This window comes from Marmota flaviventris, chromosome 19 (genome assembly GCF_047511675.1).
Source record: "Marmota flaviventris isolate mMarFla1 chromosome 19, mMarFla1.hap1, whole genome shotgun sequence".
Classification (NCBI taxonomy): domain Eukaryota; kingdom Metazoa; phylum Chordata; class Mammalia; order Rodentia; family Sciuridae; genus Marmota; species Marmota flaviventris.
The window spans coordinates 37,197,452-37,222,289 of record NC_092516.1 but is presented as its reverse complement, the minus strand read 5'-3'; the positions used below and the strand labels follow the sequence as shown (position 1 = coordinate 37,222,289).

Genomic DNA, 24,838 nt, shown 5'->3' with positions numbered 1-24,838 from the left:
TGGCCATTTTCCTCTCCCCTTCTTGGTATCCAGATACCCTCCCTTGAGGGAGGGAGAGCAACCCTTTAAAAGCTAAGTCTCCCAACCCTCTGCCCTGCAAGTAAAAGCCCCAGCCTGATCAACAGAACAAGGCACTCTTTTTGCTTCACAGAGACAGGACCAAGACAAGGCTTCAGAGGGCTCAGGCCCACCCAACAGCCCCCAAGCAACGGGGACACCCCCTCCTCTGGCTCTGGGACGATCAGTTAATTTCCCCTAAAAATTGTCATCCTGGGAATTCCATCTCTACTTCAGAAGAGCCAGCACCAGTGTTTCAGAAATCCTTTTATTTATAAATCATGTAAAACAATTACAAATTAAAACAGTGAAAAAAACTTTTGAAAGTTGTTAAAAACCTGTTAATGATAGAACAGTGTGCCGCCTTCTCATTGCCATGAAATTAGAAAAGAGCATTCTAGAGTTTGAAGCACTGAGAGTGAACAGGAATACTATAAAAATGGGTGCTGAGGGGCGAGACATGGCAGGACTATAACAGTGACAGAATCTAGAGAAACCTGGAGAGGAAGTCTCACAAGAAGGGAAAGGTACAAAGCCCCTTCCATGCCCCAGGGAAACCCAGTCAGTCACCCTGGAGCCTCCATGACAGGCCAGATAAGCTTGGGGCACAGCCTCACTCCTGAGGACACTCAGCTAAGAGCTTGGGACCAGGCAGCAACCTGTCAGGAGCCAACTGAGTGTCTCAAGGGCAGTACTTGGCCCCTGTCCCTGCCTGTAGATCAGCCTATCTTGCCATCTCAAGCATGCCTTAGATTTGCAGATGTCGCATGGCTGTGGATCCTAGAAAGCCCCTCCCGTGTGTCCTGCTATTTTAGCACAACTTCAGGCTCTGTGAGATGCAGGGAAGGAGGTGGGAGAGAATGCAATATCACAAGGCACAGATGGGTGGCAAGACACTACAGAGAAAATGACTGAAGCCACAGGGATCTGTTCACTCCCTTCTCAATAGTAAAAGTAAATATTGTGACGACATCACAGTGGATGAACTGATGCACTCAATACAAACTTTCTGTCTAACTCCAGAAAGACTAAAGGGTTTTCAGAAATGACATGCACTTTTTTTTCCCCATAGAATGAAAAAACTGAAGAAACTATTTTGGACCCACTGGACCAACTCATGGCTGGAAAGGCAGCAGAGTGGGTGGGAGGCTGGGTTCTCCGAGCTGCCATCAGGATCCCTGCAAGCCAAGTATATGTGTGGAGTGACTGACTGCCAGCTCCCCCGCACCAGGCCTGGCTACAGACCCTTAGTCCTGGGAGAAGGGGAACAGAGGCACCAGAGTCAAGGCGCTTACCTACATGCAAAGAGGAGAAAAGACAGCTTTTTCACACAGGGTGGCTTTATTTCCACATTCAACCTGCTGAGAGAACCTGCCACACCTGCACCACGGAGTCCACGGCCATGGCACCTCTGAGCTCGGTGGGGCACAGGCAGTATGCTGTCCCCCTGCCAGTCACCAGGACGCACCCAACACTGGCCCACATAGAAAACAGTGAGTCCTTGAACTAAAACCCAGCTCAGCAGCAGGTGGAACCCCTGGAACACCACCGCAGGAGGAGAGGAGACGACAGGAGCACCGCTGGGAGTCTTGCTCGGCAACCACTGGTGGTTGACAAATCCAGATGAGAAAAACCAAAGCAGTGCCTCAAAACCTCCCCACTGTGCACACCAGGGGTTTAAAGGCACAAAAAAGTGTCAGGATGGAAGAATCCCAGGTGCGTTCACAGCCCAGAGTGAGAGAGAGCACAGGTACAGATTCAGAGTTGTGCAGGCTTTCTGCAAAAGGGTGGCCTCCGCTTCAGGGCACGATGTGGTGATGCTGCAACAAAGGGACAGGTGAACCACAGGAGGTGCCGCTGCCCTCCCCGCCGAGCAGGCCCCTTGGTAGTTCCCAGCGCAAACACCATCCTTTGAGTCCATGACCCACTGCACGTAGCCACAAAGCACCCAAGCACAAAGGAACTGTGTGGCTTAGTACTCCTGCCCCTAGACAGCCATGAAGTGAGGACAAGAGACAGTCACTAAGCAGTTCTGTCTCAGAACTGACAGTGATTGACATAGAGAGTCACAGCTGCTGTGCCCAACTCTTCTTCCTATGGGCCCCTGAGGCTGTCCACTAGCAAAGCCCTCCAGAGATGATCACGTTGGACTTCTGTCTCTTCCCATCAACCTCATTCATAATCCAAGGTGTCTCATGACCTCTTCTGCTAACTGACCAGGTGTTCTGTCAGGTTCCTAGAGTAGCTCTGAACTTGCTCTTCACATTCCACACACACAGTCTTGGCTGACCCTGAGGCCCACTCCACCCACCTTCAACACCACATTTTCTAACATGGGGCAACAAAACAGCAAAGACAGTCTTACCACACAGTGCTCAGGTCACTCCTGGTTCCCAAGAGGAATCACCTCCTCAGTGACAAAGAACTCAATGGTCTCCTCCTCCCAGTCATCCACGTTGCTGTCCAGCTCGTCAGTGTCCACCCCTGAGAGGACAAAGTGTGCTGACCCTTGGATCATAGATGCTCACTGGCAGCTGCGGAAGCTACAGCCACAGCCTGGCATAGGAGAGAGGCACTGCACTAAGGAGTCGCACCACCCATGGGCTGGGAAGCCCTCTCCACTGCTGGACACCCTCAGAACCTTTGTTACCTCCTCTCAGTTCTAGACGTTCATTTTTCTGCTTCATGTAGAGTTCTTGGGCCGTTTTTCGGTATTTCCGGAAATCTTCCATCATGGTTCTCCTCCTCTCCACCAATTCCTAAGTACAGGTAAGTGGAAAGTCACAGAATTAACAGAACTCATCTTCATGTGCTTTTGCTTAACTTAAGTGAAAGCTTTCTGCCACAAGCAGCCTGCATCCTACTGAGCGATGTACCCACCACTCCATTTACAGAGAACTCTTCCCGCAAGGAAAACGTCAGTTCTCAGTGTTCTTCCTGTCCCTCTCCCTGACCCTATATTTGAAAAACCAGCCAGCAACAGGGTCAAGGTGGACACCAAACCCAATGCTGTTGGCCTACCCCCTTGCCTTGCCCCAGAAAAGGTCAATGGTCCGGGGGAGGAGCAGCGCCCCCATCTGTCCCATGGAGACCAGTAGCACACCCTCCCCTACACCCACACTGGTTCTCCAGTGCCATGGCAGCTTTGGCATTCCCCTCAGTTTTCAGAGTGAGGCTTACCTTTGATGCTTTCGACTGGCTCAAACGGTCCTTCTGTTCAAAGATCTTGGAGTATTTTTTCAGATCCTTTTTAATTTGCTGAAACAAAAACAAGTCACTCAGGGTTTAACATTTAAAGCAAGAACCACAAACGCAGCCTTCAAATTTGCCAACATGAAACAACGCTCAGTGATTTTAGAGACAGTCACCTGGGGCAACGAGGAACACCATGGTTTCCCTTTCACTTCATCCTGAGTGACTTTTTCCTGGGATTTCTATTCTCTTTAGTGTTGGTCTACTACCACTGACCTACTTAACAATTACGTAAATCCCAGATGTGTTTCTCCTAATCCCACACAGATTGTTAACAGCTCCTAGCATTTCTGTTTACCCCTCCCAGTTAATGCGGAATTTCCTTAAACAACCCGAAAATTTATGTTGACAATCCTGAAACTATTCTTTTCCATTTAGTCCCCACTGTTCTTGAATCTTCTGGCCTGTCCAGAAATATCCTGTTTCTACCCTCCACCACCACCTCCACAATCGTGGGGAAAAAAAAGGGCCACACTGCTTCCACTGAAGCTCAAGAGACCCCACACCTTTATCTGTTCCTGGCTGAGAAGTGTGGGGGGCCGTGGTCTCCACAGCAGCTGGCAGAAGCGATCTTTATTATTCTTCTGCAGAAGGCGTCCTTGGAATGTCCACAGCCAGTAAGCGTTGTCCACCTACAACACAGTGTGTGCTGTGAGTCACTGCTCCAGCAGGGAGACAAAAGACCCTCGAACCTTCACTGCACATAATAGCAACCCTGACAGCTGCACAATGACATTCTGGGTATCTGAGATCCAATAGGGAAAAAAACAAGGGCCCCTCAGCAAGGGCAAACAGGACAGTGAACAAACGAGAGACAGATGAACTGCAGAACACAGCTTACAGAGTACTTTAGGAAAGCATAAGCATGTTTATTCCTACTGCAATAAGGAACTTGCCCCAGAATGCAAGTCACCTACCACCAGCCACATTGTTTTTTCATCCCTTAATGCAGGATGCAGTGCCTTAGCTCATATGTTGGTATGACTCCTCACTGCCTCATTACTCTTTAGCTAAGTGTGTTATCTAGAACAGTGGCCAGCAGTTTATAAGGATCTTAAGTAGGTGTGAAGGTAGGCCTTATTATGGGGACAGCTGAACAGGTCTGGACATGGGCCTTGATCAGGCACCCTAATCTGAACACAGAGACTGTGACTCAAGACACTGTTCCCAGAGAGATCTGGAAAGTTGGTGTTCCTACCAGTTTGTTGCCTCACTAAACAGAATCACCCCATTTGATCACAAAGGTTGCATCTGCAACGATCAGGTCAGATGTTCATACACCAACAAGAGACTCATTAAATACAAAGAGAAGTTCTTGGAAGACCTGGCACAATGAACTTGAGGTGGGGAGATGTACTTGTACTCTTGCAGACTGGCCCTGCAGGCAGAAACGCTCCCTTGAAAAGTCCTCAGGTTATGAATCTTTTGTGAGACTCCAGAGGAAACTGCTCAGCTGGGATGTACCTCCATACTACTCTCCCCCAAAAGGCGTGTGAGTAACACAATCTCACCCTTCTCCAGAATCCCAGGCCTAGGATATGACTCTCCCCAGATGTTGCTCCTGTGCCAGGCTCCACCTTTTCTACAATCCCTGAATCCTCCTTTCACTGACACCAACCTTAGCTCTTTTGTCAAAGACAGAACAGAAGGGACTGGGGTTGTGGCTCAGTGGTAGAGTGCTTGCCTCACACATCTGAGGCCCTGGGTTCGATCCTCAGCACCACATATAAATAAACAAAAAATAAAGGTATTGTGTTCATATACAACTACAAAGAACATAAAAAAAAAAAAAAGTTGAAAATAAGAATGCCCATGTTCTCTGATGGGATGGGAAAGGCACAACGCTCTTTTCTTAAGATCCCCAAACAGTCAGTTTGGTTCTCCTGCTGAGGCTTCACAGCCCCTACCTTATGGCTCCACCAGGACACAGAAGTGACCACACAGCGCCCAGTTGGATCCCACTCGACGTCAGAGGCCATGTAGTGCTCTGCAATGTTCATGACAGTACAGTCGGAAGTGTCGACAAATGCTAAGGCACCATTCATACTGCAGAGACAACACACAGCAGTCAGGCTCCACATATTCATTCCCACTTTCCTGCTCTGAGGGGCATGAGGGCCAGGGCAATATGCAGAGACCAGAAGCCAACTGACCACTGCTGGTTGTGGGGCACTATGCTACTGTTTCTGAAAAAAAGTGCACCAAGGCTAACCACGCCTCCCAAAGTGGAGTAACAACTCCTCTTTGCAATAGCAAGGGAATTAAGCAACAAACTGATGTTGTTTTAACTGAGGTGTAAAATGCTAAATATCTTTACTATTTCTAAATATTCAACTGGTATGGTAGGGAAGTGAGGGAAAAGAGACATTGAAAAGTTCTCATAGCTAAAAGATAATCTCACAGCTATTTAATTAAATAGCAGTCATGCTAGAAGATGTGGGACTTCACATGAGAGTAACTGGATTGCTGGGAAGGTCCCTTGCTCAATCACAGAAGGATGTTCATATCCATCCATGAAATCTGCCTGATCTCACCCAAGTTTGGGACAGTGACACAATTCAACGATAGCATTTCACCTCTTAAGCAAGAGACAAGGGACATAGAGCCTGCTACAACCCACAGACCTGGGTCAGGGTGCCGATACAAAAACAGGACTGCTGGACCCACCTCCTCAGACCAGCCAGCACAACGAACTGCCCCTGAGGGCTCCAGAAGATCGTGTTTGCCTGCTGTTTGTCGAACACTTCTGAAAGGAAAGGAGGTGCCTATGAGGAGCCTATGCATGGTTCTACAGCCCAGACACATCGTTACTGCTCTAAGCTAGGTCTGATAAAAACGGACTCATACAGAATTCACACACATATCATACCATTTGGTCATCTCTGAAAAACAATTTTAGAAAATCCATCATTTAGGTGCATCTAAGATGCGATATATACTTTAAAAAAAAAAAAGAAAGAAAGAAAGAGCACAAGAGTTCTTTTTAGGTGTAGAACATTATACATAGAACATTACATACATATATAAAAATTACATATATATGTAAAAAAAATTTTTTAATTTCAGAAAGCAATTCGTCAAAAAATTGCCCTTATTGTAAATGTTCATCATTCCGGCTCATGGTACCCATCAGGTGATCAGAGACACGACAGGCCTTGGGTCAGAAGGACCCCGAAGGCCAAGTGACATGCACATGTATGCAATCAAGTGACCCCCCCTCCCCGAAACACCCAGCTATAAAAGGACAAAATATAACTTCACTCAGACCAATGAAAGAAGATGGGGTCTGAGAAACCCCAAGTTATTAAAAAAAACCCAGGGTCACAGAAGCTTAGGCTCTGTGGTCATGAAGTTCCCTCCCATGAGGAATCTCAGCCTCACTAATAAATGCACATCACCTGAACCATGGCTGCCTTATTTACATCAAACTCAGGCCTGCTCAGAAGTCTGCTCAGAAGTCTGCCCAGGTCAGTCCACCACTCACTCTTGGCAAAAACCAAATCCTATCGCCTTCGCTCATCTGTCAAGGAAAGGGGGCCCAAGATGGGCCAGGCCACTTACTGATGAGCTCAATCTTCCCATTGCTCTTCACATGGTAGAAAGAGACAGATATCCGTGGAGCTTCTCCATGTAACACAGCAAACTTGCTTCCATTAGGTTCCCAGGCAAAGGCTATGATGGTTTCTATAATCAATAAAAAAGTTAGCATCCTTTGTGATCACTTACGAGAACATTCTAATCAGTTAAGATGTTCACTATTCAACCAGATAAAAGCCCCCAAAGTTCTTAAAATTTACTAAAAGGCCCACAGAACAAGTGACAGCAAGAAAAGGCAACTATTACAGAAGCTGAAAGCAACAGACTTAGCTTAACCCAGTGGTGCATGACTGGAGCCCAGCACTCTAAGGCTGAGGCAGAAAGGTCACTTGAGCTCAGGAGTTCCAGGCCACCCTGGGCAACACAAGACTTCATCATAAGCGACACAAGAAGCTGATCTAATTTGCATGAGATGCTTTAGGTAAAACTCATCCTCCATCCCAGAAGCTCTTGCTTTCCTAAGAGTCACACCCACAGTGGGTCTGGCCAATGTCTGGTGGGCCTGAGGGCACCCCCTTCCTATACTCAATGCTAGACCTGCAGCAGAATCTTTTTTTTTTTTTTGTAGCTGTAGATGGACACAATATCTTTATTTATTTTTATGTGGTGAGATTCAAACCCAGTGCCTCATGCATGCAAGGTAAGTGATCTACCACTGAACTACAACGCCAGTCCCCTGCAGCAGAATCTTATGACTTTTCTGCCCTGACAAAATGGCCACATTTCACCATTTTCTCATTTCTGTATTTTCTCCTTTTCTCCATGGAAGAACAACAACAACAACAAAACAGAACACAAAGTAATTTCCCAGATAAAGGCAAAAACAGCACTGTTCGTGACAGTAAGGAACCCTGTTGCAAGCCAGGTTTTCTCATTAACAGTGAAACATGGATAATTATTCACTGGGAACATACACAGTGGGAATTCATGTTAGATTCCTTATTTTGACTATTGCTGCTCGCAACCTCAGAGACCACAGTATACACACAAAGATACACATGAGTCAAATGTCTAATCTTTTTTTTTTAAATATTTTTTAGTTGTATAGGAACACGATATCTTTATTTATTTATTTTTATGTGGTGCTGAGGATTGAACCCAGGGCCTTGCTCGTGCAAGGCAAGCGCTTTACCACTGAGCTACAACTCCAGCCCTCAAACATCTAATCTTAAGCAAGGGAAATAAAGTTAGCTTTGTGAATATCACAAGTTCAAGACCAGCCTCAGAAATTTAGTGAGACCCTGTTTCAAAATTAAAAATAGGGCTGGGGATAAGCTCAATTGGTAGAGTGCTTGCCTCGCATACACAAGGCCCTGGGTTTAATCCCCAGCACCACCACATAAAAAAAAGTAAAAATAAAAACAGGAGACTGGAGGTATAACTCCAGGGTAAAGTGACCCTTTTTACACCAAAAAGTAAAAAGGAAACTCATTCAAGAAATTAGATACATATATATTCTTTAAGGTTACAAAAAACAAAAACAAAAAAGGCTTGCCTCTTTTATTTTCTGAGACACCACTTGTGATGCGTCTTAAATGTGGAATGAAAACCCATTCTTCACACGTTCTCTTCTAAGTATGAAAACAACTACACCTCCTGGCTCCTGTGCTACAGATCACAGAGGTGTGGGGGGAAAAAGTGGGGCAACTTTAACCAGCATTTATAAAACCTAAAGGCTGTTTTTTGTTGAAAAGGACAAAAGCCACTCCAATTCCACGTGCTCAGGTCTAGAGATTGCTGTTCACAGAGCAAGTACACCCTTTACAATTGCTTAGGGGGTCAGCAGCTGAATGCTGCAGAAGTCAAGAGCAAAACAGTACAGGAGGCCCATCCCACCACAAGACAATAAAATGAAGCTTACCCTTCATCTCAACCACATCCACTGGTACCTGTTTCTCTCTCATTCGGAAGATTTCAAAATTTGTGACAACACCCTGATTTAAAAAAAAAAAAGGGGGGGGGGTGACATTCTGGAAATTGAAAGCAGGAGAAAAAGACTTAAAGAATTTAATAAAATAATAAATTCTTACAACTAGTAAACCACTCCCAAACAACTGATGGGATTAAAATTCTCCCATGAAGAAGTGTGCCTAATGCTTATGAGTATAAATTGGCACAAATGCAGCAGAGAACAGTGGAGACCTGTGCTGACTCTAACTACCCTGAGGGTATACTCACTGTGGCTTGTTTAAATAAGTTCCCAAGTGCTCTTTAAGGTCCATTAACAGAAACCAAATTACATTGATACAATCTGCACCGTGATCTTTAAGCAGCAGTATGTCCAAAAGCAGGGCACTACACTACTCACCACAGCCAACATCCAAAAATGTACATGAATGAAGTATTATTCAGTCATAAACAAGAATGGATGCTTACACATTCTCATCCATGCCAAAATGGATGAACTGTGAAAATGTGAAATAAAAGATGTGACACAGAAGACCAGACTGTGGAAAGTATCCAAAATAGGAAAATCCATAGAGCCAGAAGGTAGATTACCAGATGTCCTGAGTGAGGAGGGATATGGAGAGTAACTGCTAATGGGTACAGAGTTTCTCTTCTGAGTGAAGAAAATGGTCTAGAATTAACAGTGGTGGCTATATGACCTTGTAAATATACTAAAAGCCACTGAACTGGCTTACCACTAAAAGGTGAGTTTTATCATTAAAAAATTTTATCATTTTCTTAAGGTGTTAACTGCACCTTAAGAAAAAAAATATTAATGACTTTGATGGTGACCTTCTGCTACTTCAAGGCTCAGAGATGAGGAGCACACCCTGAACTTGGCCTTCATACCCAACCATGTCTGTCATCCATGGATTTATTCAAGCTTTTGTTGATCCTCTTTTATACTTTCAGACAGTACACCCTCTCAGGCAAAGAAGTTCCAGATGTGTACTAAATATTTCCTCATTCTAACTAACTTACAACTACGCCCCCCCCCCCCCGCTTTACCATCATATGGGTAAGAATGAATAAAAAAGCTACATTCAACTTTCCTGTAACCCACATGGTTTTACTAAATTTGTTTCTTGTATATTAAAGAGATTATTTTTTCCTAATTCAAATCTCCTATACAACCTTCTCCAAGACATTATCATTACTGACATTTTGTGAACTCTTTTCTAATTCCATTATTATCCTTCCTAGAAATCTGATATTCTCCTGAATTACACTGAGTTACTCAGGCATGCCTAGCCTATGTTATTATATGAGGATAAGATTCTATGTCTCAATAAAGGAGAACTACCTTGAATATTGATTACATGATTCATGAAAACAAATGTTGCCCCCAAAACAATAAAATAAGCAATACAATGTTTTAAATTTAAAATAGTTATTCAACTACTAATAAAATTAAAAGGGGGAAATTAACGGAAAGGGAAGGTGAATAATTCCACTAAAAGGAAAATTCAGGTAATTTTTTGATAAGGCAAATAATAAAATGATACAAATAAAAAATCTGGGTATGGAACTATGTAAAGAAAATGTTTTCTGTACTTAAAAAGAAAATGCATTCTTTTCTACTACCAATGTGAATGTTAAGCAACTGAGTATATTATCTATTAAAAAATAAAACAGGCTTAAAAGAATAAAGCCTCGCTGGGCACAGTGGCACATGCCAGTAATGTCAGCAACTTGAGAGGCTGAGGACAGGTGAATCATGAGTTCAAAGCCAGTCTCAGCAATTTAGCAAGGCCCTAAGTAATTTAATGAGACCGTCTCAAAATACAATTTTAAAAGGGTTGACAAGAGAGGTGGCGCGGTGGTTAAAGTACCCCTGGGTTCAATCCCTGATACAAAAAAACCAAAACACTAAAACCTCCATCTCCTGAGAGTTTCCATGTCAAAGATAATAAATACAGACCAGAAAGTTATTTCATGGAGAAAAGAAGTTATATTTCTCAGGTAGACTTACTTACTAAACTATGTCAGCTAACTACTTTCAGTATCAAGTGGGGCTGAAAATAATCCCAAAATCTAAACAATTAAAAATTCCGCTAACATCCTCCAAAAAAAAAAAAAAAAAAAAAAGACCAACTAGTTTACAACCAAGTACAAGGAACAACCTATTCCCTCTGATGTCCACTTACCTGGGTTCCTTTTGGAGTTCTATCTACTTTAACACACAAATAATCTCCATTTTTTTGCCAATGCAGCTTGCAGTCCACAACATTAAACAAATTCCTAACTCGGATCTCTTGTCTGGTAGGAAGCTGCATCAGGGTTACCCTGGCTGGAATGTCTTTGTCTTCAGGGACCCAAAAGGCTATTATGTTACCACCAGGAGACCAAGAAAAGTCTCTACAGGACAAAGAAAATAAAATGTTATACAAAAACTAAATTATTATAGAACTGAAAAAGGAAAGAACAGAACTCACTCTGTAAAAGCTACACTAGCATACGGACCAGCTAACACTAAACTGATACCTAGTTCACCACACACAGCACGTTCCAGACTGTTGCAGGTACTCTGTGTGAAGTCTAGCTGTCCTTATAACCCCGAGGCTTTGTTACACTCATTTTGACTCTAAGAAAAACAGATGTTACTAATCCTGCTCACTGTCACATAGCAGCTTGACTCCCACACTCTTAGCCACCAAGTACTGCTGCTACAAGGCAAGTAAAATTAATTTTTACTTAATGGATCTAGCTACATGAAATTTAAAGGTTAATTAAGGTGCAAAAAGGGAAAGCACCCAAGTCAAAACTTGAAGAATTGGCATAAATCCCTCTACCCTACAAATTTCCCCATAAAGTGGCTATTTTAACAATCTGTGAGTTCCTCTATATTGAAGAACATCTTTTTATATGCAAAATCCTGTTTTATATTTATTGGGAGCCAGGTCCTGATTTCATTATTAATTATAAGCCCAAATTATATCAAAGAATGGAAACACAAAAGGAGTAAGATACATCAACATCCTTGGACTAGGGGTAGTTTACAGTGGCAAGAGCATTCAGATAAATAAAAACATGAATGCTTGTCCATGACAATGAGAACACACTGTGGTTCACTGGTGCCTACCACTCCCACTTCCCTGATCACTAGAACAATAGGGAAGATCTTTCATCCAATGCTCATCCTTAAGAAGCTGAAGCCTCTGTACCTGAAGAGTCTCCAGTTCAAAAACAGGTACAGCCCAAGACTATTTGGTCATGAGGCTGGGGCCCTAGTGAATTAGCTTAGTACCCTTTCACAATGCGAGGTTAGGGAGTAGACATTCACCTTTGAGGAAGCCCTCACCGACACCAAATCTGTAGGTCTCTTATCTCAGACTCCAGAACTGAGAAAAATACAGTTCTGTTGAAGTCACCTAGTCTATGATGTTTTATTAGAGCAGCCAGAGCACATTCATACCAATCTAACAGAAATTTTTACTTACTTTATTCCAGAAATCTTCAAACTCTTCTTGTCCAAAAGACCCATTGACTGCCAAAAACAAAAACAAAAAACCAATGAGGATTACAGTTGAGTTAGATGATGCCAATGTCTCAATAATACATGTAATTATTTAAAAAAGGAACGAGTACCCACTGAGTCTACCTGGGGAACAGTATAAGCACCAAGGGTAATAGGCAAAGAGGGCAAAACCACCTCCCACCTACCTAAAAGCAAAACACACACTTCCAAAGCCACTGCCTAAAGCACACAATTCAAGGCAGAAAACATTCAAGAGCTCCATCCAGAACAAGAGAAACTGGGAGAGTACAGCACCTGCACCCAGTGTGTCGAGCCCCGCCTTCCCTTCACTACACCAGATTAAGGAAAAGCATTATATCCTTGAGCAAGAGTACTGACAACTATAAGCAACAGACACCCTAGTCTGTCTTTGAGATCCTTAAAATCACTCACAGGAGTTTCATAGATGCTAAGGGTATCAAGCGTCATTCTTGCAAAGAATTTACCATCATGGCTCCACCTAAGAAGAAAAAAGAAGTGCCAGGCTACCTTAATGAAAAAACAAACAGCTACACACAGTTTACTGGTCTGGTCTACTCACTTAAAAATAGGCCAATGGGCTGAGCTTTCACAGTGAAATCCTCTTTTTTTGTGCCCAGTAAGGATGTCCCAGATAATTATGGCCTGAGGGTCATCCTGAGTGTCCATCAGCAGGCTAAAAGTCACCAGGTATCTGAAAGAGAAGGAGACAAAATGAAGTTGTGACTTGGTGTACAATGAGTGTGATTCCCCTTGGTGGGGGCTGAAGGCTGAGCTCCAGCACAGACAGCTATAGGAAGTCACAGGCATAGAACACCCAAAACAAGCAGTCAAGACTTGAGGGATCAGCACTGTTCCCACACACCATGCTCCCCTAGAATGCTCTCTGATCCCTCAAAAAGCATTCTCAAAGGAGGGAGAGAAGCCAGCCTGCGCAGGTGAGGCATTCATCCACTCTCAGTACCATGGTGGTGCAAGAGTCCCCAAGAATGGGGTCTCCACCAAGATCAGCACAGGGCAGACTACATACACCCCAAATGAGAGTCTGCGTGAGTAGGTTGGCCCAGAGGAAGGAGCAGTGTGCGATTCTCACAGCAGCTTTACCACTGTTAATTAATTAAGACTAACCAGGTAAGCAGAACAGATGGACACAGGATCCAAAAATCAAATATACCTACAAAGGAAATCAAGTATACCTCCAAAGGGAAACATCAACTATTTACCTAACACCTGGTCCCTGTTCACACATAGTGCAGATTTCCTAACCAGACTGCCCCCTCTTCACAATGTGCAGGAGAAAAGCAGAAGCAAGCAGACTGAGAAAGGCAGGGCAAACAGTTTCTTCAGGGCTTTCAATGACTGCATCTTTTCCTGGTGTGGCTCTGACACCAGATTAATCAGCCAAATTAAAAATGACAGCTTAAGGGTTGCGGTTGTAGCTCAGTGGTAGAGTGCTTGCCACACAAGAATGATGCACTGGGTTCGATCCTCAGCACCACATAAAAATAAATAAAATAAAGATACTGTGTCCATCTACAACTAAAAAAAAATTTTAAATAAATAAAAATTTTAAAGATTACAGCTTGAGTCACCTTTACCACCAGGTATGAAATTCCCTATTTGGACCTTTCAGACTGTCCTTAAACTATAGCAATTGATGAAGCCCTTAACTAAAAATAGACTTTTCCCACTGCAATTTATATAATCAAAGAATCCAACCATCCAAGCATTTCACCAATAATGAATGAGAAATCCCAGACTCTGTTCAAGCTGATCTAGACAAATGTGTAAACAAATTAATTATAACTTAATGTGGCAAGTTACAGGAATACAGGTGGAACTAGCTGCCTGAAGGAACTGAGAAAGGCTTCACAGTAGATAAAGCCTGGTATGCCTGTAATGTCTCAGGCTAAGGGTCTCTATCAGTTTTAACATACTGCTGCTAAAATGAGAAACATCAATTACTTTGTACCAGACATAAATAAAATATTTAGGAATTAATTGGGTGCTCCAAATTCACTACATAAAAACTATTATATCAATTTTAAGAAATATCCACCAGAATTTAGCTTACAAAAACCATAAGACTGAATAAGTTAAATGATGCCTCAAGTAATCAGACTGATCCAGAACATAAAGAGTTTTTAGGATATCTGATTCTGTCTTAACAAGTCAATATGAAAATCAAAAGACAGGGAAAGATGTCTTCAGAGACACAACTACCATACACAACATTTACACCTTAACCAGGCCCAGGTACAGAGTTTCCAACTATGTCTAAAGCCTCATACCAAACCACATATACTTGTTTATCTTTTCTATGCACACATATCTATGATAAGTTTAATTTATAAATATGACAGTAACAAGAAAATAAAATAAAACTGTAATAATGTGAAACTACATTTAAGGGGAAACTACATAATGTTAAACTACACACACTGCTATGTTCCCAAAAAGCTCAAGTAAAAAAAGTTTTACACACACACAGAGAGAAAATGACAAAGCAATAATAACAGAACGCTAACTGAAGAATTTCAGTAGAAAAAGTTCATGGAAGTTCTTTGTATTCTTCCCACAATTTTCCTTTTAAGTTTGAAATTACCACAAGATAAAAAGGTTTTAAAAATTATCTCTAGAGCAGAGTGCGGTGGCACACAGTACTGTAATCCCAGCAGCTTGGGAGGCTGAGACAGGAGAATCTCAAGTTCAAAGCCAGCCTCAGCAACGGCAAGGCACTAAGCAACTCAGTGAGACCCTGACTCTAAATAAAATACAAAATAAGGCTAGGGATAGGGATGGGGCTCAATGGTTGAGTGCCCCTGAGTTCAATCCCTGGTAAACCCCAGCCCCCTGCAAAAAAATTATCCCCAGAGATTGGCATGGTGGTTCATGCCTTTAATCCCAGCAACTCAGAAGGCTCAGGCAAGAGGATTACAAGTTCAAGGCTAGCCACACAACTTAGCAAGCAACTTAGTGAGATCCTATAAAAATAAAAAGGAATAGGGATGTGGGGCTCAGTGGTTAAGCACCACTGGGTTCAATTCAAGGTACAAAGAAAAATTAACCATAGAAAGCTGCTAACAAGGCTACCAGCTTACCTTTCACAAGGTGAGAAGTCAATGAGCTGAACCCCTGGGTGACTGAATCTCTGGATTTGCTTGAATTTCTCTCCACCCCAAAGAGCAATGCCTCTCTGATGAAAGGTTGCCAGGTAGGTGCCCTTTGGAGACCAACGCACATATGTCTCTGTCCATCTCTGTGGAAAAAGGTAGGGTCAGTGAATCTACCATATACTTCTCAGGACTCATTTCAAAGCTGGAAGAAGAATAAAAGAAGCTGTTCTCAAAAGAGTTATCTCAAAGGAAAAAAAAAAAAAAAAAACACCTGCTCTTCTGTTAATTTTTCTTTTCTCTTTTTTTTTTGGTACTGGGAATTGAACTCAGGGGCGCTCAACAACTGAGCCACATCCCTAACCCTTTTTTTCATTTTTTTTTTTTAAAGAGAGAGAGAGAGAGAATTTTAATATTTATTAGTTATCAGCAGACACAACATCTTTTTGTTTGTATGTGTGGTGCTGAGGATCGAACCCGGGCCGCACGCATGCCAGGCGAGCGCGCTACCGCTTGAGCCACATCCCCAGCCCCCATTTTTTTTTTTTTTTAAAGAAAGTGTCTCCCTAGGTTGCTGAGGGTGGCTTTGAATTTGTGATCCTCCCGCTTCAGCCTCTTGAGCCTCCTGAGATTACAGATGTACTCCATTGCACCTAGTTCTTTTGTTACTTTCTAATGAAAACAAAGTTCTACTTTGTTAAGGAACTGCAAAAGAAATAACTGTGGACCCATGGGCTGCAAATACACACCGCTCTTTCTTCAATCGAGACAGGGTCCTTCACATCATTCCAGAATATTGAAGTCCGGTCTCCACTCTCAAAAATCACACTGTATTGATCTCTACATTCTGCCTCTTCCAGCCAGTAACGTAAGTTTCCCTTTAAAAAAAAAAAAGGAGGGATTTAATAACAGTGCGTTACTTTTTTTTTAATGTTTTATTAGTTATTGATGGACCTTTATTTATTTATTTGTTTATATGCAGTGCTGAGAATTGGGCCACAACCCCAACCCCTGGTGCATTACTTTTAATCAAAGAAAAAATATCATTCATAACTCTAACTCCTAGAGAGAGAACAAACTCTGTGAACATCTTTAAACTGCCAAGGAATAACTAACTTCAAATCAAAATATCCAGCATTCCTTTTAACTATTTAGATATGGGTTTTATACAACTTACCAGGTCTTTGAAAGGCTGTTTCTCTGGAATATCCCATTCATCACTGATCGTCATATACCTGGAGAACAGACACTGCTGAGCAGCACACACTGACGACTGGGTAGGGTTAGAGAACACAGTGCAAGCCGAGGCAGTGCTGCACCCCTCCCAGCCCACCCCAGAGGTAGGGAAGGAATTAAGTGTCTGCTAGCGTTAGGACTGGTTAGGGGAGCTGCTGGACAAGAGCATGGGGCTGAGACTCATGACTGTCATTTTGTTTGACCAACAAGACATCTATGGTCTGAAAGGCAGTAGCACCCACTAAGGAAGGGTGACCACTCACACACTCGCACATATCAATGTCCATGTTCCCCAGTCAAGTCTAAACTTACTTGTCAAAATCGGTGAAGAGGTTAACCCGGAATGTGTGCTGCTTATCGAGCTTATAACCATCAGCATTTTTTACAGCATCCACAGCATGGGCAGGAGACGCATATTCCAGGAAGATATACCTGAAGTGTGAAAGAGAGCAATTCCAGCTTGTGCATTCTTTTATAGTCATACACTGTGGCACAAGCAACTAGGAAGACTAAAGCAGGAAGATCACAAGTTTGAAGGCAGCAACTTAGCAAGGCCCTCAGTAACTTAGCAAGACCCTGTTTCTAATGAAAAAATAAAAAGAGCTGGGGATGTAGCTCAGTGGTAAAGCATCCCTGGATTCAATTCCCAGTTTAAAAAAAAAATACTAGGCAGTCAAACAAGAACCAAGTAACAACTGACAGGCCAAGTAGTTTCCCAAAGAAGAATGAAAATCCTAACTAGAGGATTCAAAGTTTCTACTTTAGGGATTATAAGCTATAGACAAGATAACAAGAATATAGGAAACATTTGGTGATGTCAAGATGTGTACAGCTATGTCAAAACTTACCAAATCTTATACTTTAAAATGACGTAGGTTTACCAGATATAAATTATCTCAGTAAAGCTGTTAAAAAAGTCTACTATTAGGCTGGGGCTGTAGCTCAGTGGCAGAGCACTTGCCTAGCATGCGTGAGGCACTGGGTTTGATCCTCAGCACCACACACAAAAAAAAATAAAGGGATTCTGTCCATCTACAACTACAATTTTTTTTTTTTAAGTCTACTATTATGTATGAAATGCAAAGTTACAAAGGACCTCAGAGGATGTTCATTTTAAGAAAACTTATAGCACAGCAACTCCTGGTCAAAAAAGTCATCCTTCAACCTACTTCCCGAAATGTAAAACGTCAGCAGCACCACCTCTACTTGATACTTTTTCCAGAAACAAACTATCCTAGGTAGTTTTAAAAACTTCAAAACTTTACTTAAAAACCACTGTATCATCCTCTCATTCCCATGAGATGACTGTGCTCTCAAAAGCTGGCATTTACATGAAAGACTAACGGAGAAGCTCTGACAAGACTGGGAGGCAGTAAACAAACTCCCCAAAACTGTTGGCAGGAGACACTGGACTATACACAGCATATCACCCAGTGCACCATGGACAGGCACTCTGCACAGCTCAACAATCTTGACTCCTGGGTATAACAGAGAGGCACACACTTGCACAGATTACAGGTAGGGGACTTTTATAATGGTAAAACATTGTGTTAAAAAAACAGGAAAAGTCATAATAGAAAACAGTATCTAAAATTTGCCAATATGGAGGACTAGGTCAGTTGCACAGGGTTAACCTAATGTGCTTTAAGGCTTGGGTTCTAGCCCCATCACCATAAAAAACAACATAAAAGAATCAGAATATAACTTATCGACATGAAAGATCTAATTCTGAACAGAAAAAGCAATTGCACTACCGTTATTTTAAAAAAATATACCACTCTTTTTGGTAACACTAATAAATGCTAATTAAGCAGTGATGCAACAATTTCACCTAGATTGCAAGAAGCACCCCATTTCAGAGATGTTAAATGTGGAATAAGAGGCTGGGGTTGTAGCTCAGTGGCAGAGCACTTGCCTGGCACATGAGGCAATGGGTTCCATCCTCAGCACCACATAAAAATAAATGAAGGTATTGTGTCCATCTAAAACTCTAAAAGAAATTAAAATGTAGGATAAAAGGGTATCAGCATAAAACTCCACATGTAAAATTTTCTTGACACTCTGCCAGCATCCAGATCAGCCAAACCCTTACCCTTGTTACTACCTTGGGGGACAGTTTCAAGCTCATCAGAGTCTGACTCTTCCCAAGTCAGCAGCCAACACAACAGTCACCTTGTTCATTCTACCTCCATGATGACCCCAGGACCAAAATCCAGCTTCTGAGAGTTTCCAACTGGGGGTGGCCTAAATAAATGAATGCCCACTATTGCGGCATGCATTCACAGTGAGTTCCCACAACAGGTTATAATCATGTAGACACCAAAATACACACATGGCACTTCAATGATAGGAGTGCAGACTTACCCTTTTGTTTTTCCATCCTCTTCAGGATAATAATCATTTGTGATTTTCCCAAACTTGGAAAAGATCTTGTGGATGACATTTTTGAGCTTCTCAAGTCGGTCAGGCCCCACCTGAGGAACATTGTCCACTACAATCACCGAATCGATTCCATCTGCTTCCTGGGGACGATCTTTGAGTACATCGCCAAGTAATTCTGTGTGAGTAAAAGAATTGTCAAATGACTTTCTGAAACCAAAAAATACATTAGCTTACTAAAAAGACTGCCAAGTTTGGGGAGGGGGATCAATGATCTAATTTAAATGCTTTTACCATGACACAAGAAATCATGACCCAGTTCACTTCAAGATTTAAACATGAGCCAGTCCCAGTGGCTCTTGTCTATAATGCCAGCAGCTCAGAAGGCTGAGACAGGAGGATGGAGAGTTTAAAGCCAGCCTCAGCAAAAAGCGAGGCACTAAGCAACTCTTGAGACCCTGTCTCTAAATAAAATGCAAAATAGGGCTAGGGATGTGGCTCAGTGGTCGAGCACCCCTGTGTTCAATCTCTGGTACCAAAAAAACAAAAACAAAAAACTTAAACATGGAAGAATCAAGAAAACTGTACATACTGCCTTTGATGTAACTATAAACAGTCAAGATCTATCCACTGATTCTGGCAATAATGGAAGACCTGAAAGTAATTTAAAAAATTTTTAATAATGCAAAATGCAAACAAGGCAGAAAACTTGAAGACCAAATACTAGATCTTCCAAAGATCCCTAGATTTCAAAAGGTTTCTAGCAATAACTGGGCAAAATTCCATGACAGTGTCAACAACGCAGGACACGAAAGTAGGTTTTTCATGTTAGAGTTTAGAAAATATGCAAATATTGAGGTGCTAGAAATATTCACAATACTTTTGTTTTAGTGAATACAAATTACTAGAAAATTTAGGGAGGAAGAAATATCTTTTTAGTGAATAAGAGAATAATTAAAAAGAGAAATAAATGTGTGGAGAACACCCACTTTCCTCCCACCCTCCAGTTCCAGACCAGCGCCTACTATCCTGTGCAGGTGAGCAATCCAGCCTTAGACCAGGGAATCCAACAAAGAGACAAGCCAGGGACTGTTTCGGTAAGCCTATCTTGCCTCTCCAGTCAGAGCCCACCACCAGGCACTATCTGCTAGAGCTGCTCATAGAATCCAAAAAACACTTTATGTTGCATGACTGATTTAAGTCACTGGCCACTAGTAATGGACTCAACCTTCAGCCCTTCTCCCTACAATTACATAGTTTGTTCCTCTAGCAACCAGCACCCTCACCTCAAAATTACTCAGGAATCTCCAGCCAGTAGTCACCTAATAGCATACAAAAAATATATTGGCAATCCCAAGGTTATTAAGAGTTGTATGCCAGGAACCAAGGGCAGAGAGTAAAAGTAAATGCTACTTCCTATTATTTCACTATCTCAATAGGCTCTTGGAAGACAGTACTAAGGCAGACAGGCATTTAAACCCCAAAACTTCAGTTCTCAAACTTCTGATGAAGAACTGATTCATTTCCATAAAACGGCCAGCTAGAATAAAAGAAATGGAAGAGAAAAATGAGTGTAAAAAGTATTAGGGCCAAAAAACAAAGAGAGAAATAAACAGGTCCCAGAAAGCAGCCTGGAGCCCACATACCGGTGGGTGACACAATGACCCTGGGGCACTGCCAACTGTTATTTCGTGTGATTCTTGTCTCTGGTCCTGAGCCCTTTGGACCATAAAGCTCCAGCATCAATAAAAATACCTGACCTCCAGCTGGAGATGGGCACAAGGGAAGTAAAACTGAGTATCAGATGGAATAAAGTAAATCCCATATTTTTTAAATTTATTTTTTGTGATCCTAGGGATTGAACCGAAGGCAAGGGCTCTACCACTGAGCTATATCCCCAGCCCAAATTCTATATTTTTAATATGCATTCTATATAAACACTAAACCCAGGTAGAGTGTCTAGAAAGCAGTAAATTACTATGAGCTAGAAAATAAAGATACCTTTCAAAGCTGCCATCAAAGCATACTCATCACATGAAACCACATCAGCAAATACAGTCAAAATGAGATTACCAGGTAATTTTAAACATCATTGAAGAATGGCTTCTTATACATATTTCCAGTTGTTTGAACACTATACCCTAATTCATTATTATATCTCAACATGCTAGTTAGGTGCAGTAGTGCACACCTATAATCCCAGCAGCTCAGGAGGCTGAGGTTCAAAAAGCAGCCTCAGCAAAAGTGAGGCACTAAGCAACTCAATGAGACCCTGTCTCTAAATTTAAAAAAATATAAAATAGGGCTGGGGATGTGGCGTAGTGGTTGAATGCCCCTGAGTTCAATTCCTGGTAACCCCCACAGAAAAAGAATTTCAACATGCTAAACATGACAGATGTCATAAAATATTCCATTCCATTCTCAAAAGCTAAAGGTGAATTCTCTCAGCTTCTGTATATGTTTTAAATTTTCCACAAAAAAAGTTAAAAGTAATTGATGGGGGGTGTGAAGCTCAGTGAGAGCACACACAGGACCCAGGTTCAATTCCCAGTATCCTCCCGCCAACCCCTGGCCCAAAAATAACCACCACCTGAATTTCAAAAATGAAGACTAGCCAAAAAGGAAAAAAGCTGAAAAGAGGCAGCTCAGGGAAACAGCAATCTCAGAAATCTTCACTGTAGAAACTGTAGTGGAACCAAGCACAATCGTGGTTTCAAAACAGAATTAAAAAGACCACTGAGAATAAATATAAAAATGGCAATAATTTTTAAAATATTTTTCAGTTGTCAAATGTATCTTTTATCATTCATCTATTTATTTATTTAAATGCAGTGCTGAGGATTGAATCAAGGGCCTCACATATGTCAGGCAAGCACTCTACCAACTGAGCCACAGCTCCAGCCCTAAAATGGCAATAATTAAAAAAAAAAAAGACACTGTAGTAAAATCTCTGGGTTATTTTTAAAGCAATGCTCACCATACAATTAGGAGTCCTGTTAAGCCGGATCTGAACTTACAAGGCTTATAATAAAAACCTCAGCTTTTACAAACTATGCCTCCTTCCCACAAGCTCAAAGCATCTACCTAGTCTATAAGAATCTGCCCTTATTTAGGAAGGGAATAAATGCAGTAACTACACAATGGGAGACCTATCTTGATCACTGTGGGTTACTCCTGGCTCTTGGATTCCCCATCTGGCTCCAGAAAAAAAGAAACAATTTTCAAATAAATAGCAAATATACAGGTAAATAATATTTCATAAACCAAAGAAGATGACATTAGAAGAGATTTTATTCACATTTTTGTATGGCAGCTCAAATTTTAGCCAGAACGGAAGATGAAAATTAAAGAATGAGCCAGGTGTGATGGCACATGCCTATAATCCCAGTGGCTTGGGAGCATCCCAAGTTCAAAGCCAGCTTGGCAAATGACTTAGTGAGACCCTGTCTCTATAGCGTGAAAAAGGGCTGGCGATATGACTCAGTGGTTGAGCACTCCTGGGTTCAATCCTCAACACCAAAACATAAATAAAAAAATAATTAATTTTTTAAAAAGATTAAAATGTGACTGTGGAATAGTGATGCAGCTGAGGCACAGGCCTATCGTTCCAGCTATCCAGGAGGCAGAAGCAGGAGGATCCCAAATTCAAGGGCAGTCTGGGCAACTTAGGAGACCCTGTCTCAAAAAAAAAAAAAAAAAGAACAGGGCAAGGCAGACTCTGCACTACTAAAAACAGTCCGTTTTTTAAAGGGAGACGCTCCTATGGTCTTACCTTCCCAGTCTACGGCCTTAAGAGTGGGGGAGGGAGGTGGCTCAGTGGTACAGCACCAACACCACACACACACACACACACATTTTTTTTTTTTAAAGAACACATACATTAAAAAATACATGGCTCCTCAGGACCAAGCAGCCTCCCTTCCCTATGGACCACATTGCAACATCAGGATCGTACAGGCTCCCTGAAACCCACTAGGACTTTACCCAGCCTGGCTGACCTTATGATGTTAGCGCGCGCGCACACACACACACACACACACACACACGCACACACGCACACCCCTCCAGTCTGTGAGTGGTGGTCTTAAAGAATGATTTTTTTAAAAACTCAACTGCAAAATAAATAACCAAGGGTTCAAAATGAGCGTATAAACAAAAGTCAGATTAAAAAACAAAACAGGGCTAGGATTGTGGCTCAACAGCCGAGCATTTGCCTTGCACATGTGACGCACTGGGTTCAATCCTCAGCACGACATAAAAATAAACAAAATAAAGATATTGTTGCCATGTATAACTAAGAAAAATTAGAAAACAAAACTGGCGTGTTAGAGGCTGGGGTTGTAGCTTAGAGGTGGAGCTCCCACGCTTGATGGCAACGGGTTTGATCCTCAATACCACATAATAAGTAAATAAGAATATAGGGGTGGGGAGGATTGGTGTGTTAAAAAAAATCACCGGTCTGGACAAAGAGTCCGGTTATAATCCTAGTAACCTAGTTTACCCGAAAGGACACACTTCCTCAGGGAAAAGCGGCAGACTAGATGTTCACAGTCTTTATATCATAGTACGTGGTGTTTACTCTACTCCTCACGCTAAATTATTTTTATATCAAAAAACTGTAAAACAATGATGACAGTAACTGGGAGCCGCTTAAAAATGTTTAAATGCCATTAAATCTGAAAAAGTAATGGTCTGCTCTGTAGACTTAAAAAAAAGATGAGAACTTGGCAGGTTCTGCCAGGCACTGTTCTATTAAGAAATTAGTAGAACAACACTGCACCAAGTTCTGCACCACCTGTCCCTTCATTTCGGCCAGCTCAGATCTGGTTGGTCAGCTCCGGGGTCCTGGGCCCGGAAATGGTGCATTCTGCTAGGCTCTGCCCCCCAGCTGGTACTACTCATACACACCGGGCTCCTAAGAGCTCTCCGACCCCCGTCTGGAAACAAGAGAGCAGGGTCCGGACACCCGCTGCACGCAGCGACAGCAGCTGCAGCGGGCACCCCTCCCGGCCTGGCTGAATTTCGCGCACACCCTCACCGGATTTGTGCCCAGGCAGGGGAACCAGCCAGAAGGTTCCGCCAGGCTCACGCGCCTCACCTTCCTCGCTCACGTCGTCCACGAAGTCCTCGGGGTCGCTGAAGGAGGGCTCATCCGCCTGGCCGTTCTCCACCACGCGCGGCTCGGCCTCAGCCGCGCTGCCCTCGGGTCCGCCAGCCTCCTCTGCCGACGCATGAGCCGGGCCATCCGCAGGCGGGTCGCTGACCTGCTCCGCCAAGGCAGAGCCCTGCGCGGGGGCGGGAAGCTCGGCCTGCGGCGCGGGCTCCTGGGAGGGCGGCGGAGACGCGGCCGGGCCGGGGACCACCTCCTCCGCCTGGGCCTTCAGCTCGGGCTCTGGCCCGGCCGCCGCCTCCTCCTCGGCGTCCTCGACCCGCGCCGCCTCAGGCGCGCCGGGCCCCGCCGGCTCTTCCTCCTCCGCTTGAACCTGGTCTGTGTCTAGAACTCAAATCACTTCATGTCCCCACTGAAGTCCCATTTCCACCGTGAAGGGGGCACCTTCATTAAACTGTAATGCAAAGTGTAAAAAACAAAACAAAACAAAGCAAAAAAAAAAAAAAAAACACCTATAAAGAGGAAAAAATAAAGTAAAAGATGTAAACGCAGCCACCAAGTGACTGGGTGGGCGACCCTAGCAGGTGCAGACGGCGGTGGGCGGCGGGTGGGTCAGTGCGCGTGCGCGCGCCTCGGTCCTGAGCGAGCATG

The 24,838-nt window shown here is 42.9% G+C and overlaps 1 protein-coding gene across 1 annotated transcript; it reads right to left on the bottom strand.

Annotated features, from left to right (window-relative positions):
• Positions 1 to 311: 311 nt before the first annotated feature.
• LOC114080923 (eukaryotic translation initiation factor 3 subunit B) lies at positions 312 to 24,837 on the bottom strand. The gene is made up of 20 exons (XM_071605449.1): positions 24,744 to 24,837; positions 24,176 to 24,577; positions 19,063 to 19,255; positions 17,011 to 17,130; positions 16,640 to 16,697; positions 16,212 to 16,340; positions 15,451 to 15,608; positions 12,912 to 13,043; positions 12,764 to 12,830; positions 12,294 to 12,340; positions 11,001 to 11,211; positions 8,768 to 8,840; positions 6,871 to 6,993; positions 5,977 to 6,055; positions 5,217 to 5,355; positions 3,816 to 3,941; positions 3,238 to 3,315; positions 2,708 to 2,816; positions 2,423 to 2,541; positions 312 to 1,877 (listed from the first exon to the last, which is right to left on the bottom strand). Exons 1-19 carry the CDS (start codon positions 24,835 to 24,837, stop codon positions 2,438 to 2,440), a joined length of 2,442 nt encoding a protein of 813 aa, XP_071461550.1. The 3' UTR covers positions 312 to 1,877; positions 2,423 to 2,437.
• Between the last annotated feature and the right edge of the window lies 1 nt (position 24,838).

Bases quoted from the DNA above. Each gene is read 5' to 3' on its own strand.
- LOC114080923 (XM_071605449.1), bottom strand. From the start codon at position 24,837: ATGCTCGCTCAGGACCGAGGCGCGCGCACGCGCACTGACCCACCCGCC. The intron at 24,578-24,743 runs GTGGCTGCGTTT...AAGTGATTTGAG, and splicing joins GTCGCCCACCCAGTCACTTG to TTCTAGACACAGACCAGGTT. The intron at 3,316-3,815 runs GTGTGGGGTCTC...TTTTTGTTTCAG, and splicing joins TCAGCCAGGAACAGATAAAG to CAAATTAAAAAGGATCTGAA.